This window comes from Micropterus dolomieu, linkage group LG13 (assembly GCF_021292245.1).
Source record: "Micropterus dolomieu isolate WLL.071019.BEF.003 ecotype Adirondacks linkage group LG13, ASM2129224v1, whole genome shotgun sequence".
In the NCBI taxonomy this organism is placed as follows: Eukaryota; Metazoa; Chordata; class Actinopteri; order Centrarchiformes; family Centrarchidae; genus Micropterus; species Micropterus dolomieu.
The window spans coordinates 7,488,804-7,505,838 of NC_060162.1; the positions used below are offsets into that span (position 1 = coordinate 7,488,804).

Here is a 17,035-nt window from a genome sequence, read left to right on the forward strand (position 1 = left end):
TTCAGGCGGGGAGGTAAACTTTTGGCAATATCAGAGAGAAGGTTTATAGCCGTGTATACGACAGTGTTTGCGCGTCCTTAGGCCAATGTTCACCACAGTCCGTCGCAGCGATAAATAAGTGCGTCCACTGAAGACCGAGCGGAGAGGCACCGATATGAAATGAGGCTATGTACAGAGACGATTCCGTGAAACTGATCTTTCGCTTTCTGCTACTGGGTTGCTGAGGGATACAATAATTATAACAATAATAATTAAAAAAAAGAAAAAAAAGAAAAAAGAATCGAGCGAGTTGCAACGCAAAAGAGAGCCGGGAGGAAAGGACTGCTGTGCGGGGGGACGCAAAGGGACTCGATCTGCATGTGAGACCGCTGGTCCACACACACCGGAGGCAAGAGATGCAGCCTGCGAGCAAGCTCCTGACTCTGATTCTCCTCATCTTCATGGGCACAGAACTCACCCAAGTAGGTTTTTTAACGCCATTTTCCGCTTCCTGTATTAAAAGCTTAATTGGCTCCAGATCAGCCGAGAGATTACCCCCTTATACCTCGTATAAAGAGCCCCGGTGAATTAGCCCTCTACCCCGTTTAAACAGATTAACGGGTGGGATTACATGATGTGAATACATTGTGCTTGACGGGCGCGGATAGATCCAGCAGAGCCCTGTTCAGTTTCTCCACCACCGGGGCTGACAAACGTGCCAGATATAAGGGGGGTGTATTGATGATGACTGATGATGATCTGTCATTTTCCTCATCAGCAAATGGTCAGATTAATCAACTGCAAAGCTATTCTAATAGCCCACAATGTGTAGCCTGTAGCTAAAGAGGCCATTGTTGAATGATAGGTCTCTGCTCTTAAATCACGGCTTCACAATCAAATGCAGTGTCTCAAAGGAGGCGTTTTGAGCATGCTCAATGACCACAGTCTGACTTACTGTTGCCTATGTGAGGTGTGTGTGTGTGTGTGGGGGGGGGGCATTTAGTCCAACAATGTAAAGCCACCCAGCTCAGGAGTAGTAAACAAAATAACTGCTCAATAAAATGCATCTCTGTGCTTCTTTACTGGAACTTGTAATTACTTCCTGCTCCCTAAAAGACCATTTGCAGTACAATACAATAGTTTCTGGTGCATTAAGCTGCTGCCTTGACAAATTCACACAAACAGTATCACTGTAGGAAAGAAAGTGAGGGAGTGGATTTATTTATTGCCAGGCCCTGCCACCACTGGACTGAAACATTTGATGATTTAATTGTCCTTGCTTGAACAGAGAGACATATTTCATGGCCTTCACTGTTGTTTGAATCCAATTGTGGTTGGTAATTGGAGACAAAAAAAAAAAATCAAATGTGCCACTGAGGTACTATCAATACATTAATCTCTGTTCCCAGTGTATCTGTAATACTCTCTGAGTGACAAACTCAATAAAACGTGTTGCTGTGCAGGTCGCTGTAGACCCTGCTGGCCCTGACAACCAATGTGTTAGAACAATATTGATGTAATATTGCTTTGGCAGAAATGTGCCACCAATTGATTTCCTCAAATTTATGAGAAATGTCTGTGTGCTGTGAGCGGAACATTTTTTTATTCATAGAGCAACAGCTTGGTTTTGACATTCATGTGGAATTTGATTTGTAATTTCATCAAAGCTATGACCTTACAAACACTTATTGCTAGTGCGATTTAATCTCCCACGTATAAGAATCAAATGGGCAGTCTATAATCTGAACTGGACATGCAGTGCAGCAGCAGAGTGCACAAAACTGCTGACACAATCGGACAATCGGGCCATTTGCACTGACTGATGGAAGCCATCAGTCAGAGGAGGGAGGAAGCGTGTTTCACTTCAGGTTTCATGACAGTCGGTTCGGGTCCTGCACGCCGCAGGTCAGGGCCTGCGTTACAGTGACACTCTGTCTCTGATGGCCTGAGAGAGTGTGTGTGTGTGTCATCTGTTTGAAGGTAAGTCAATAGCAGTCCACAGCCTTGCCTGTCCGCTCCCTTCCAGGAGAACAGAAACATAAGATACACTGACAGGCTCTATTTATACAGCCCCTGCTCTACAAACCTACAATACATTTCACTGTAGGAAGGCTAGGCCTCTCCACATCTCATCTGTTTGAAGACAGATAAAAAAAGTGAGAGGTGTATATAGACAGAAATATCGAGAGCTTTTTATTGCCAGGTTACTCATGAGAAGAAAAAGCCATCCAGGCAGTTAGGCCTCGACCTTTGATGCTGAACAATGACGCTCTCTTAATGACCACATTAAGCGCCTTGCTTTAGAAGTCTGACCAAGTTTCAGACAGTGTGGGGTAGCTGCGACTCTTTTCTTAACATCTGGCCGAGGGATCAGGGAGACACCTGATTAGTAGCACACTCTCCTCTTCAATTCCGCCCCCATTTGTTCACCTCCATCCCCTCCGCTGAAGGATTTGGCTTCTGCTTGATGTTCACACAGAGAAGAATAGTAAGCAGCCTATATAGCCGCCTCTTTGACACAATGCAACCTACATACCATAGCTCATCCTGCAAACAGCCATGCAAAGAATTCCTGTAAAACACCTGCACGTGTTATGGTTTTAGATTTGCTTGCATGCACAATTAAGAATGTATTTTTTTTAATTAATGTAAAATGACATTAAAAATATAGAGCCAATCTGGTAATTCACATGAAACAACTAAATCTACTTTGCAAAGACATCTGCTCACACTTAAACTATAAGGGCTCCAGCAGGGGGAACATTTTGAAACCGTTAGGGCTTTTTAATGTATGAAACAAACAAAAAAAAAATCTATCCAGTTTTATGTGAGAAACTGAGATGGAGTTGAGCTGAATTTCAATATGCGTGGTGTGATTGGCAGCTGGGGTTGAAGCTATTTATTATTCAGTATGGTTGGTTGAGCGATGAAGCAAAGGGGGGAGAGAGAGAGAGAGAGAGAGAGAGAGAGAGAGCGAGAGAGAGAGCACCAGCAGAAGAGGAGTAGGTGGAGATATGGTGCATTTTGTAGTTCACTTGCAGGCTGGAAATGGGATTTTTCGCTACTTTATGAACATGTATTACATAGGTTATTGAGTGTGTCGATGTGGTTCTCCTACTGTATAAATACAATCTAAACACCTGTTCGCTATGTAATGCAATAGCCCAGTCAGAAATACTACTTTTATGAAGCCTTAATGTAAAATTTTTCATGTTTGTTGGTAATTTCTGAGGCTGCTGTTTGTTGTATTTTTTTCCTTTATTATAATTATATATTATGTTTTAAGATGCACTAGCTTGTTTTTCCCTACAGGACACCACCCACATACTCTAAATCATGATTTCTGCCCTATATTGTAATGTGAAAATAACTTGGAAGGTACAGTTACAGTATACAGTACAACACTACATTCTTGTAATTCTCATAATTCTCAATTCTCATACAAATTACTATATATTTTGATCAGCTGCATAACTGATGATAGTGCAAGGGTTGCTTTTATCATGTTTGTATATTTGAGATCTTATTACACCATTATAAAGCAATCCTTCCGCAATAAGTGTTGTAATGTTGTGCAATACTACTGAAAGATTCTGGTGTTAATTTATAAATCTTTCTATAAATTACTCTTGATAAACAGTCTGACTGTTTGATGACCAATAGATTTTTTTTCATTGGACCACTTGGAAAAATTTTATCAGCCCACCTGTGGCATTCCTCCTGATGTGTTAAATTCTGAGGTGTTTTATTAGTGGTAGCACCTAAACTTTTGATCTATGTGTTTCACCTCTACTGAAACCAAATTGGAGCCACATCTGTGAAGCTTAGAAAACTATCTGTATCCGTTTGAAGTATGGCAGTATGACATTAGAGGCTTCTGTGCTGTACGGACCTGCACCATACTAGACTGGACCCTGAACAACAATGCACAGTGGTGCGCTGACCCCTGCTGATACTTTGGATTCTGCGGAGCCATCACCACTTTGAGCTCTCACCTCAAAGGTCATAAAGAAGTGGGAGAGATAAGAGACACAAGAGAGAGGGTTTAGGGGGGAGGGGGGAGGCAGAGGTGCAGTGAGTGCTCACTTCTATCTTTCAGTTTACCAAGAAAATGCATTATAGAGCTGACAGAAATAGCTGTGGACACAGAGCCACTCTTGCTATTCTGAAGACTTCATGTATAATGCAGCATTGTAGTTTAGCCCATAGGCTGATGGCCTGTTGATGACTTAGGCTCTGGACCAATAAATTATTTGTCATTTCTGAGAGATGTAATTCTAAACAAAAATAAGCACAATTAACTGCATTTACTAATGCAACCCATAACAGGTTGAGTGTTCTTAATTATGGCATTTATATAGCCTAATGTAAAGTCAATACACATCGACGAGTTGTCTTTTTTAACACTGAGCATCGTTTTTAGATTAAAATATATAGCCTATATATATTGTGTTGCTTCCTTGCATTTTTAAAAGCCCCTCCCTTTTGATTTCAGCAACGCCAAAATCAGCTACACGATGGCGCCAGAGTCACACGAATTGAAAGCTCGTCCTCCATCTGAGTCCAAGCCATCCAGTTACCTATCAATTAAGCACACCCTGTGTCCTACCGCCCCGCTGTCATTGACATGCAACATTGTGCGTTCGTTTTGACATGTGAGCTGTGCAGTCTCTCACTGCAGTGGTTGTTATAGTTTAAATGAAGGCCAGCATTACCATGCAGGGTCCGAGGAGGTTCGCCAAACAGTGTGCCCCCTGTCCTTTCGGGGCAGTGGAGAAAGAAATGTCACTGTCCGCTATACATAATCCCTCAGCGTCAGTGTCGGCCGACTTCAGCCGCACTGCTCATTGTCATTCCCCCTGGGGACAGCCAGTGGCAGCTATGGGCGAATCAGGCGCAATCCCAGATATTACCATGAACGGACCCCAACCTGGCTGACATCATTGCGTCTGGCGTTATAGATAGATCCGTAGTACCTCCTCCTTCCTCCTCTCATCCACTCGGAGCAGCCGATGTGTGTAGTCAGTGGCACTTAATCACAGAGCGCACCAAGGCAGGAGGCGGACCGTCGGGCGTGAACGAAATAGTAACTGTGAGCCGGAGAGGCAGCAGTGCGCGGGACAACGCAGAAAGAGGAGCTATCCAGAGGACGTTTCCAGCGGCTGCTCTCGACTGTCTCTGTCTTTATCTTCCACTGGATCAAGTGTTGCAGTTTTATCTCTGTCTCGACCCTGCCGTATCGCGTCCGACTTGTTCGCCGCCAGTGCTTCGTTGGAGATGTCCAAAAAAAGACCAGCCGAGCCGGAGTCCCGGGTGAAACAGCAAGCTTCTCTGGGCATCATGATTCGCCTCCCTTGTTTCTCACCGGAATCCGTAGAATGAAGACGGCTTAAATAAAGTCCAAGCAGAGTGCAAAGATGTCGGTGCCTTTGCTGAAGATCGGCGTCGTGCTCAGCACCATGGCGATGATCACCAACTGGATGTCGCAGACCCTCCCCTCTCTGGTGGGGCTCAATACTACCAAGCTCACGGCGGCACAGGGAGGGTACCCAGACCGGAGCACAGGAGTAAGTGCGCAAGTTTAGCTTGTTTTTTGAGGCTGGTTGGCTTTTCCATACCCCCCTCTGAATGAATGTCGACTGTTGCAAGCAAATCACAATTCGTTTTGGTGCGTTCGGTTCATAATTGACGTGACGCGCTTGCCAGGCGCACGCAAAAGTAAAAAAAAAAAAGACTTGCAGTGGCATCATAAATATCTTCCTCCTGCGTTTGATGTTGCTCCAGCTGACACTGAGCTCCCGCTCCTGTCGATATGAGTAGCCCGCACTAAGTGGAAAGTTAAAGGTTGCACCCCTCCAACTGATAAAAATAGAAGATTCGTAGTGGAAAATTAGGGGACTGACATGATACATTTCAAAGCAGACTTATTGTTTCCGTCTGAAACAGCGGGAGTCCTCATTCTTCCTTTCAGTGTGTGAATGAGAGAGGCGTTCAAAGCCAAGATACTGTTATAGAGTCAAGATGAAGCGTTTCTTTGTTTCTCTGTCAGGCTCCTGGCAGATTCTGAGCCGTTTCTGTGCCAGGATAACAATGAGCGCTCCTCAAGTGTTTGCACAGAAATTTTATACAATGGGTGTTGAAGGCAAATAAATAAATAAATAAATAGTTAAAGCAGTGGATGCAGCCAGCAGATTTACTCAGTTGTCCTCTTAAATGTGCTGTTTTTCTTTCATGGTTTTGAAAAGATGCAAGCATTTTTACATTGCTTTTGGGATTTTATTTGATCATTTTTGCCAGTGACCAGTGTAGCAGTCTGAGCAGTACAGAGGAACACTGAGATATCAAAGCAGGTGCTTGATAGTGATTTCTTTGTCTGGTCAGCACATCCTTTGGCAGAGAGCAGTGCAACTGACTGACAATCGCTGCGATTGCTCCTTTTGGATTTTGTGAAGTCACTCCTCACTAATTGAATGAATCAGCAGTGATTTTTATCGCTGATACGTTGATGAATATCTGTTTTTCAAAGTCACTTTCTCAGTAATATCTAATCAGGTTTGTAACTGGAGTTTTCTCTCTCAGAAAAAAAACAACAAAAAAAAACCTCTTTCTGACATCATACACGTCACACTATGCACTCCAGGCTTTCACACACCCAACCTAGCGAATCGTGGGAGTAGCTTCAGCTGTCTTGATTGGCTGCATCTTCCCTTTGTGTGGCTTTAAACTACACTGTATGATGGTGCAAAGCGGATGGAGTCTGATGGTTTGTGGTGTAAAACTGGCACTTAATACACTTGATGGACAACCAGCAGCAAAGTGTCCTCCTTTCTCATTTCATTGACAAACAAACAAATAACAAAATTATCTGTTTTGTGTTAAAGTATCCCCCTTAAGTTTTTTTTCTATTTTTGTCAGATTTTTCCTTGCCCCCCTCTCCTCCCGCATCGCTGTTCACCTGCCCCCTTTTTTCATTTATCCACTGCTTTGTCTTTAGGTGTTGCCAGCAAACCCAGAGGAATCGTGGCAGGTGTACAGCTCAGCCCAGGATAGTGAGGGAAGGTGTGTCTGCACTGTGGTGGCGCCGCAGCAGTCCATGTGTTCACGGGATGCCCGCACCAAACAACTGAGGCAGCTGTTAGAAAAGGTAATTACCGCTGACCTCCTCAGCAACACATGACCCTAGCTATCAAAGTCTTGCAATAACCATACTAACCGCCTTTACTCCTTTTACCAACAGTACTTCACACACAAAGACCTGCGCACACACACACATACGCTTATCCGTGTTTGTGGTTTTCCAGTCACCTCTCTGCCCGTTGGACAAGTATAGGAATCATGCTCTAATGAGCTCCCTGGAAACCTAACAGGCATCATGGGAGGCAGCTGTACACTCACTCTGTGTGAGTTTTTATTGTACAGCACACATCTAAAGCAACACATCTAATGACGCAACCCGTCTCAATGCCCATAGACTGAAAACTAAGTCGACCCCATTTACACAAAAGGAGCATTTAATCATGTTTATGGAAAATAATTTTTATCCAAAGATGGAGAAAATCCACAAATAATGCAGAGTAGCTCAGTGAGTCACGTAAGCTGCTAGAAAATACAGACAGCTACAGATCACTCCTGAATAAATAAAAAATGTGTCATGTTTCTGGAGTTTCTGGACCACAACAGTTTTGGAGAAACCAAATGTCTTAACAGTATGTATTCTACACTTCCACCATGTGTCTGAGGCCCCTGACTAGTTGGCCTGATGTCAGAGTTTGTGAATCATTGCAAGAAGAAAGCCAAGCCAAAACAACATATTGAAAGTCTGTTGCGCTTTCTCATGCACACTGCTCTAATTAGAGCGTTGTAAATAGAGATTTAATTCATTAATCAGTCCAATGTGTCCACATGGCACCGCAGGTCCAGAACATGACCCAGTCTATCCAGGTGCTGGACCAGCGAACCCAGAGGGACCTGCAGTACGTGGAGAAGATGGAGGTCCAGCTCCGTGGTCTGGAGACTAAGTTCAAGCAGGTGGAGGAGAACCACAAGCAGAACATTGCCAAGCAATACAAGGTACAAAGCCAGATCTCCAGCCATTTACTGCCAACCGTCATTCCGTCATAGCTGCTTTGTAGCCCATTCCACACAGCCTTATCCATTTTGTGTTTGTGTGTTCCCACTGTGGAGATATGTCAGAATTGCCTAAACCCCCATTCCACATACCAAGAAATTCATAATGCATGCATCAAATAGGTTAAATAATTGGATACATCAACTCAGCTGCACGACTTAATATCCACATTTCACACCAATTGACTTTATAAAACTATGTGAATGCATTCAAAAGGAGGAGATTTAATTAACATGCACATGGGACACTAAACCCTTTTTTTCTTAAAGGGTTTACTCTCCAATAAAAATCACAAAGAGCTAATTAGATCATTTGAAATGTTTTGCAACTAGTGCTGTCACAGTTCATTGATTACTTGTCAGGAAATAGTGAAAAATACCATAATATCATATTTTCTTAAGGTGACGTCAACAAATTGGTTGATTTATCCAACCAACAGTCCAAGACAGAGAAAAGCAATAAATCTTCACAATTAAGAAGCTGGAATTGAGGAATTTGGGGCATTTTTCAATGAAAAATTACATAAACCATTAACCAATTTTCTAAATAGTTGAAAATTATTTTGCTGTCGATTGACTGATTACTCGACTTTCAGCTCTCCAAGTTCTCAAATGCTAATGTTATCTAAACATAAACAGAGTATTAAGAACTTTCAAGGAACAAATACACACATACACAAAGTACACAAGATTTTGAATGTGACAAGACATTCGATGCCACCTTTACCTACCTCAAAGTTTTTGCTACTCTGTGATACGAACACAGTTCAGAAGGCAACAAAAACCTAGCCCTTTTTGCAGTTACACACACAAATGCATTGTTTCCTGTGTTCTTACCTTTAGCACTTAAAGAGCAGTTTCAGCAGTTGTATCATCTCACACGCACCTCTACATCTGTGTGATCCCCTCGCCTATGCATGCTCAAAAACCTCATGCATCCAATGCCACATTCAGCGCATGTGTGCCATTTTTCTGTAACACGTCTGAAGTGAATATACTAAGTGTGTGTGCGTTTGTTTGTGTGTCTGTTAGCAAGGTTAGCAAGCTCTAGCCCGTGTCAACAGTTTGTCATTTTCTTGCTTGCAGGGCTAACTTTAAGACATGTAAAGAGAGCCACAGGGAAGAAGAGGCAGGTCAAATCCAGATTCCACTGAACTGGGCCACAGTACTGAGAGCATTTGGGCGTCAAAACGTTAATTTATCTTTAGCACCATTAAGACTAAGAAACCCCACCCCTCTCCCAAACCAACCTACCACTGATCTCTTCCTGCATGTTATTGCTGTCAAAGTTTTCCATCTAAAAGCTTTTTTCAAACGTAAATACATTTATTCTTATTCTTCTTATTCTTATTCTTCTTAATTGCTGTTATTCCTTTTTTATTTTCCTTTGGCTTTTGTCTATGCATATTTGGTTACTCAACAAATCTATACGTTAAACTATAGACGTAAAATTCGAGACACTTTGTTGTGTGTGACATGTAAAAGCATGTAACCCTTAATACGATGTTGCATTTTAAACGATGATGACCAATAAAGAGCTTTCCCAATTGTTGTCGGTGTACCGAGGGCTTGCTTTTTAACGGCTGGTCACTGCCGGGACGGAGCCACCTGTTCTGCTCGTCCAGCGGGTGGAGAATATTTTCCGGGTTTGTTTGCTCAGACACACACCTGCACAGACAAAACACAGCTGTTCACACACAAACACTAAACATGGACACAAACAGGGGGTCCTCATGTCAGTGAAGAGGCAGGATAGAGTCAGAGTAGCCAGGTTCAGACAGGTGTTTTTTTTTTTTTTCCTTTTATGGACAGTCTCCTTTTGTCGCGCATGACACTCAACCGAGCTTATTCTAATCCTTTCAGGCAATAAAAGCGAAAATGGAGGAGCTTAGACCGTTGATACCAGTGTTGGAGGAGTACAAAGCCGATGCCAAATTGGTATTGCAGTTTAAGGAGGAGGTCCAGAATCTGACGTCAGTTCTAAACGAACTTCAGGAGGAGATGGGGGCCTATGACTACGAGGAGCTCCACAACAGAGTGTCAAATCTTGAGGAGAGACTCCGAGCATGCATGCAAAAATTAGGTAGGCACAGAAAGTTGTTGGCACACACTTTGCTTCAAACACGTGCATGCACAAACACCCCCACTGACGTCCAGTATGTTGTAACTGACCAGAAAGAGATCCTCAGGCATATTCACATGATTCAGAACATCACAGGAACATTATGTGTGGCTGCGATACTCCACCACTCAAATGCTTATTACACAGTCTTATAACACACTCGTAATTTACACTATATGGTTGTATTTCAAACGTGCTCACCCTCTATCTGACTTTGCTATTGGTATACTCTAACATGTTCAAGGTAAACCAAAAAGTCCATTACAGGGCTACGCATGCACACACAGAACTGGAGTTACATCCTGGTAACTTCTATATCTTCTGTACTTTTATCTCCTGGGGAAAAAAACAAGGCACTAGTGCTGAAATCGTTGGTCAATTGACAGAAAATTGACAATATTTATAAAATCGATTCAATCTAGAATAGTGAAAGACTTTTTTCACTATTTCATGAAATTTTATGGAATAATTATTTATCGAAATCAAGTTCTGCATGAGTCTATAGTAGCGTCCCTCAAAACTGACTTCTTGTCATGAAATAGATGGGATGTTTAAATATGTCATTAAGCATGAGGTGTTTTACATGGTTCCGCAGGTACACACACAATCACACACGAGTCAAAGGAGGAAGAGAGATACTGATAGCGTTCTCAGTTTGCAAGTTCCCATCACAGTCTTATCTTTGCTTTTAGCTAGTCTCAGTCTCTTCACACCTCTGTCACAGCCCACAGTGCTAATAGATGCACACCCACATTACAGTGACTAAGATATATTACAAGAGCAGAGACACTTACATGCCGTATATCACGGGTATATTGTGTCCCCGTTTGAACTTATTCACAGGGCAAGAAGACAGCAAGAAACTGGAAAACCATTGGTTACAATGCCTACTGTTCTTTTTGGAAAGCTAATCAAGACAAAGTGATTGTATTTAAATTGAATATATAGAGTAAAACACCTGATCTCAGCTTCCCAGTTACTTCCTCTGTCATTATTTCTCTTTATCTATCCATACACATTTCCAATTTTTTTTTCAGTCTTGTCCATGCTTTCACTCTCAGTTCCATGCACATGCCGCTGCTCACATCTGTGGTCAGGCTGCCAAAGATAGGAGAGCAGGGAACTGCAGGAGTTACTCCAGTGTGTGTGTGTGTGTGTGTGTGTATGTGTGTGACATCAGACGAGATAAAGGCGAGGTCACCCAGCGAGGGACTGGCTCAGGCAGAACAGAGGGTGGCTAACTCCTTTCATCTTCACACGATTGCAGAGGCACTCATGCATAGTGCACACAAATACACTCCAGTACACTCCCGTTATTGAGATTAAACTTGCGAAGGTCACTAGACAAATTTGCATCAGCAGATCAACAACAGGAGGGAAAAAGAGAAAAATCGAGAGGGCAGGATAAATTTGAGTATTGAGGAATAGAGAAATTGATAGACGGTGTTAAGGGGGAAGGAGAAAGAGTGATAAAGTGAAGGCAAGCCGGAAAAGTGAAAGAGAGTAACTAGCGTCCCCGCAGAGCTGTCCTTCAAGCTATTTTGTGCCGGAGAGACTAACAGCTCAGCGGCTGCTGGGACACAATGGCCATCGATCAAGGGAACATGCCAGCTTGCTGGGCAATAATCAAATAAATAAATCACCCTGTGTCATGCCCTAGCAATGTGGAGGCACAGAGAGCTTCAGGCAAATCCAGCCCCTTCACCCGTACTGATGAATGGAGTAGAAAAGTCATACCAGCACATAAACCCATCAGCTCCCTGCTCTGCAACTGTTGTTCTCACCTTTTATTTCCTCTGTAGAGAATTATAAGGCATTCTTATAGGCAACATTATAGCATGGCTCACTTGCCACAGGATGAATTTGTCTCTTTACTATAGAAAGCTCAACCTATCTATTTACTTTAATTTTCCTTCTCCCTCATCTTTGTTAAAGAGTTTCATTTATTACTATTTTAATATAATTTTTTGTTGTTTCTTTCTGTTAATTGCTGTAATCTGGGAACAGGGACTCGTCACTAAAAATAATTAGATACGTTAAAAAAGTCCATTGAAAACTTGCTTTCAAATTTTAAATATTTTTCTATAACATGAATTATTAATGACTAACGAAGCTAAGTTCAAGAAACAACTGTAGGTATTTATGCATCACTGTGTGGGTATGATGTCCAAAGAGCCTGCCAACAGCCATTAGAGTCTAATTCAAATGTAGCTAAAGTCTGATTGGTGCAAAGAAGTATGATATCACCTTTTTCTAACTAAGCCCCATCAATGTCAAAACAGTGAGAAGAGTACAAAGAAATACAGAAATCTCTCATGTGAATTAACCAAAACTGTTCTAAATTAAACAGTGTTTGTTTAGGACCCCATCATTCCTAGTAAGAAGCTGAATATGTTTTCAGGGCCTTTAACCAAAACTGCATGTTGGGAAAGCTTAAATGGAGGAGGAAAGGAAGGCTAATGGTAAAATTACTGCACAAACTGTCAGTTGTAAACATCCACCACAATTAACAGATTGTTCAATCATACTTGCCGAAGTTGCAATGACAAACAAAGGCAACAATTAGAACGTCAGAAAATGAATTGGCAACTATTTCGATAATTAAATAAAAAATGTAAGCAAAAATAACATTTGCCAATCCCAGCTTCTCAGATGTGAGGTCTTGATGCTTTTCCTTGTCAGAGTTAAGAGTAAACTGAATATCTTCGGGTTTGGACTGTCACACAAAAGAAGTAATTTGAAGACACCACCTTGGGCTGTGGGAAATTGTAACAGGATTATAAACAATTTTATGGGCAAAACTATAAATTGATTAATCATGAAAATAATCAGAGGATTAATTGATTGATAAATCTGATTTGAAAAATTAAAATATTGTTAGTTGCAGCTCTACCATCGATATTTCAGGTGCGCTCACAAGCTGTCTGATTATATGACCACTCGTCATTCTTGCCCTGTCGGACTTTGGCCTTGTCATGACAACATTGCAGCATTCCCAAATCTCACCAATTACTTACAGAGTTATCATTACTATAGAAACCTATAGCCAAAACTACAAATAAAAAAGCCCACGTTTAAATAAATAAATACGATATTTTATAAACAAATAGTCCTCCTTCTCAGGAATTGAGTGTTCATTCTATATCTAAATCCTCACATTTCGGGATAAAGGCTGATGGTGTTTTTGTTATATCAGCTCCAGTTCCCATTAGGTTTTCCATTTGCTCTGCCCTCTGCTTCGGCCTTGGCAAATTCAGGCCAAAAGGGGATTAGACCTTGTGTGCATCTCCAGAATACAGATCCATCAGCGGGCTCCCCAGCAGCCTGCAATAGTAGTGTCATCGAAATAGAGGCCTGAGTAGATAAAAATAAATAAATAAATCAATGGTCAATGTATTACTGCGGTCTCTAATCCCACTGTGGCTTACATAAGGGACTCAACCCCCACTGGAAATAGTAGATGTTGCTCATGTGACCATGTGTTTGTCTCTCAGCTGCCGCGGAGGTGTGATCCCCACGCGTACTCGCAGGCACGACATATGTTTCGCACAGAGATCCACAAGCACTCAAACGCATATGCAAAGCCATAATTTTCATTATATAAGTGAACAAAATTTGACCACATGAGACCATGGAGTCAGCCAGATAACTGAATGAGACTACCAGAGGAAAATCAAATCAAATCTGGATCGTATGATGTAAAATGACATTCCAACAGTGAAGAGCAAGAGAGATGAAAGGGGTTAAAAAGAAAAAAGGGATGATGATTGTAATAGCTTCAGAGAGAAAGATGTTAATGAAAACATAAAATGAGCCATTGTCACAGTCCCGCTCTTTAAATTAGCATATCAGAATGACTCATTACATTCATGAGATAAAGTTAACTCTTCAAATCGACCTTTGTCGAAAAACGGCCTTTGTCTAAATGAATAAATGTGCTGCACTGGTGTTGAGAAGTATTGTTACTTGGTAAAATCATGTCTCTCATTTGTAACTTCGCTCATTAGAAAGGGCACGTTAGTCTGACCAGCTCTCAGTTACCAGGGCCACAGAGACCAGGGTTAGTTATGTCAAATTCCCATTAACACCTCAATCAACACTAATTAACACTACAGCAGCCTACGAGTAGCACGCTGGAGCATAACACACAGAGGCTCCCCATTTCCTATTCCCTTTTCCTCTCACTTTCTCACACATCCACACAGAGAGAGTAAAACAGGCATTAGCATGTGTGAATTGAATAATAAGCACCTTTTGCACAGAACATCACACAAAGAGAAAGGCAGAGCTGTAACAAGCTGGACATCAACTCCCTCATCCTTCAGGCAAACACATTTGGATTTAAAGTAAATGAAAGTGAATCCCTTTTAATAGATCTGGAATAAGTCTGGTGGGTGGGTGTTGCTCTAGATGTTCCCATCTCTCTTCTTCCCTTGCAGCATGTGGCAAACTGACAGGTATCAGTGATCCCATCACCATCAAGACGTCTGGATCCAGGTTCGGCTCCTGGATGACTGACCCTCTGGCACCTGAAGGAGATACACGGGTATGTACAGTACCGCTGCACATAGTATGGATGGGAATTTCCTAATACGATAGTGAATGTACGACTCTCTATCAAACCAAAATGTGTCCGTATAGCACAAATTCTCATGCTGGCATCGCGTTCTTGCTCAGAGTTGTATCTTCTTAGTTTACCTACACTGTACTTACTGTACACCTCTCAGTTTTAATCATAATTTTGCCAATTTGAGTGTTTTGCTTCATTCAGGCAAAGTTCTTGTATGAGTGATTGTGTTTAGACAGCATTTAACATTTTAGGTTTGTTTTCTTTTGCTCAATGAAAATCATTTCTCAAAGTAAGTATATTGAAAATAATCAGATTAAATCAACTTAACCTTAGGTATTTTACCGTCTTTCAGTTCATTGTTTTGGTTTGCCATATCAACTTTGTGAAGTGATTTTTGTCAATGTTGCTCCAAGTGGCCCAGCTTTAAGGTGCCCACATGTTTTAGGATCCTCTAGGTTGTGCAATACTGTAATATTCAGATTAAAGTATTTTATGTGATTACTTTTTATATATGATGCAAAGAACATTCAGTTGATATTTTTAATTATATTGTACATTAAGTCCACAAAGCTTGATTCAGAATTTTATCTTCTTTCTTTTTCTACTTTAAAATTTTGAAAAGCCAAAATAACAGCAGACAGCTAGAGTATTTGGGGTTTTGTCATCCTGCATGTTTGGCTTTGCTTTCCATCTTGTAATTTGACCCTGCTGGTGCATGGTCTAATCAAGACATGAAAAAAAAACATATGCACACACACACACTGTACATTCTTTCAGCATTGTTTTACACACTTTGATTATAGTTCAAATCAAAATTTGTGATATAAAAATTGTCATGTTGAAAATTGCAATAGCAAAACAAAAATATATATAATTTTCCCCCCCTGGCCTAGCCACACATTTAAAAAAACAAAACAATTTTGATTTACTTTTTAAGCAAAAAACACTGGTTTCAACTTTTCCAATGTAAATATTTTCTGCTTTTCTAAGTCTTCTACAGTATGAACACAATTTGAATATCAATTGGTTTTAAATTGTTGGTCAAACAACACAAGCAAGTTGAATATATCATCTTGGGTTTAGGAAATTGTAATTATTGGCAGATTAATTGTTATTGAAAATAATCTTTAGTTGCAGCCTCACAATATTTCACATGCACACATTGGAGGAGACAATGGATACTCTCACAGTGGCTGTAAACCTTTGCTAATGCACACTTTCCCCGTGCTTCATTTTACAAGAGACAGGTACCTGAAGATCTGCAACACAAATAGTTTTCCTAATTCTAAAGTAAGAGTTGACCTTGCAGGTGAAGATCAACTCTCATTGTGAAATTTAAAAAAGAATATCAGCTGAATGCATCTGAGCGATGCTTCTGTTGGCTCAATAAATTTGTCTACTTTCATTACCAAAACACATTAAAAAGAAATGCCAGGGATAAATGTATGTGGTTTTAACGGGAAAATGCCCAGCAGACAAGGAAGCGAGGGAGCTGGAAATAAAGACACATGCTCTTTGTGCACTGGCTTTATGAGACACATTAATAAGAGACAGAACTCAATATCAGATGGGAAAAAGGGATAAAAAGTTTAAGAACAACTAGCAGCATAGGGCACCATAGTTTGTGTAAATTTGCAGTTTCCTAAAGGCTAATTGTCATGATAACACAGGTAAGTGTATATTTTAAAAGATACTCAGCAGGAAGGGCGAAGCTTACTGCTGACTAATATTATATTTAGCATACTGTAAAGGCTACTTTTTTGTAGAAACTAATACGTTTTGAACAGAACACATGAAAGATGTTCTGCGTTATCAAAGGGCAGACTAAGAAGAATGAGTGTAATTGACGGGAGAAGACAGGTCTCCTCCATTTCTTTTTATCTCTTGGTTTCCTTACCTTGGGGTTTTTTCCTGGCCTGTGGAGACCTGCTTCCTTGATATAAATCATTTTTAAAGTCAATCACAGTAGCACATGGAAGCAGGTAGGAGAAGGGTGTCCTTAGTCTTAGTCCCACTGAGACTAAGGAAGTGTTTGAGCCTCTAGCAGCTCCGGAATAAGAGCTCTCTGCCCACCACTGCAGGGGCCAGCAGGAAGCAGGGTCGGAGCGGCTGAGACAGGCCTTTTAACTAGAATGATGGGCATTATCCCTGCGGGGCCCAGCTCATGCCACCCTGTGGCTGTCATCCTGACTGTTTGTAATTAGAAGCTGCCGGATCTCAGCTTCGTCTGCTCCTGG

The 17,035-nt window shown here is 41.4% G+C and overlaps 1 protein-coding gene and 1 long non-coding RNA gene across 3 annotated transcripts in view; one reads left to right on the top strand and one right to left on the bottom strand.

Moving 5' to 3' along the window:
- Window positions 1-48: 48 nt before the first annotated feature.
- olfm1b (olfactomedin 1b) overlaps window positions 49-17,035 on the top strand; it is a 19,332-nt gene continuing 2,345 nt past the window's right edge. The window contains exons 1-5 of one of the 2 annotated variants that reach the window (XM_046067554.1): window positions 49-461; window positions 6,974-7,123; window positions 7,894-8,049; window positions 9,970-10,189; window positions 14,668-14,774. In XM_046067554.1, coding sequence (XP_045923510.1) covers window positions 396-461; window positions 6,974-7,123; window positions 7,894-8,049; window positions 9,970-10,189; window positions 14,668-14,774 — 699 coding nt within the window. In that variant the 5' untranslated portion in view covers window positions 49-395. Of the gene's footprint in view, window positions 462-5,051; window positions 5,547-6,973; window positions 7,124-7,893; window positions 8,050-9,969; window positions 10,190-14,667; window positions 14,775-17,035 lie in introns of those variants that run through there. The other variant, XM_046067553.1, reaches the window with a different exon arrangement.
- Window positions 14,580-17,035, bottom strand: part of LOC123982147 — an 18,251-nt gene continuing 15,795 nt past the window's right edge. The window contains exon 2 of the long non-coding RNA XR_006827913.1: window positions 14,580-14,757. This is a non-coding gene — a long non-coding RNA (uncharacterized LOC123982147). The remainder of the gene's footprint in view (window positions 14,758-17,035) is intronic.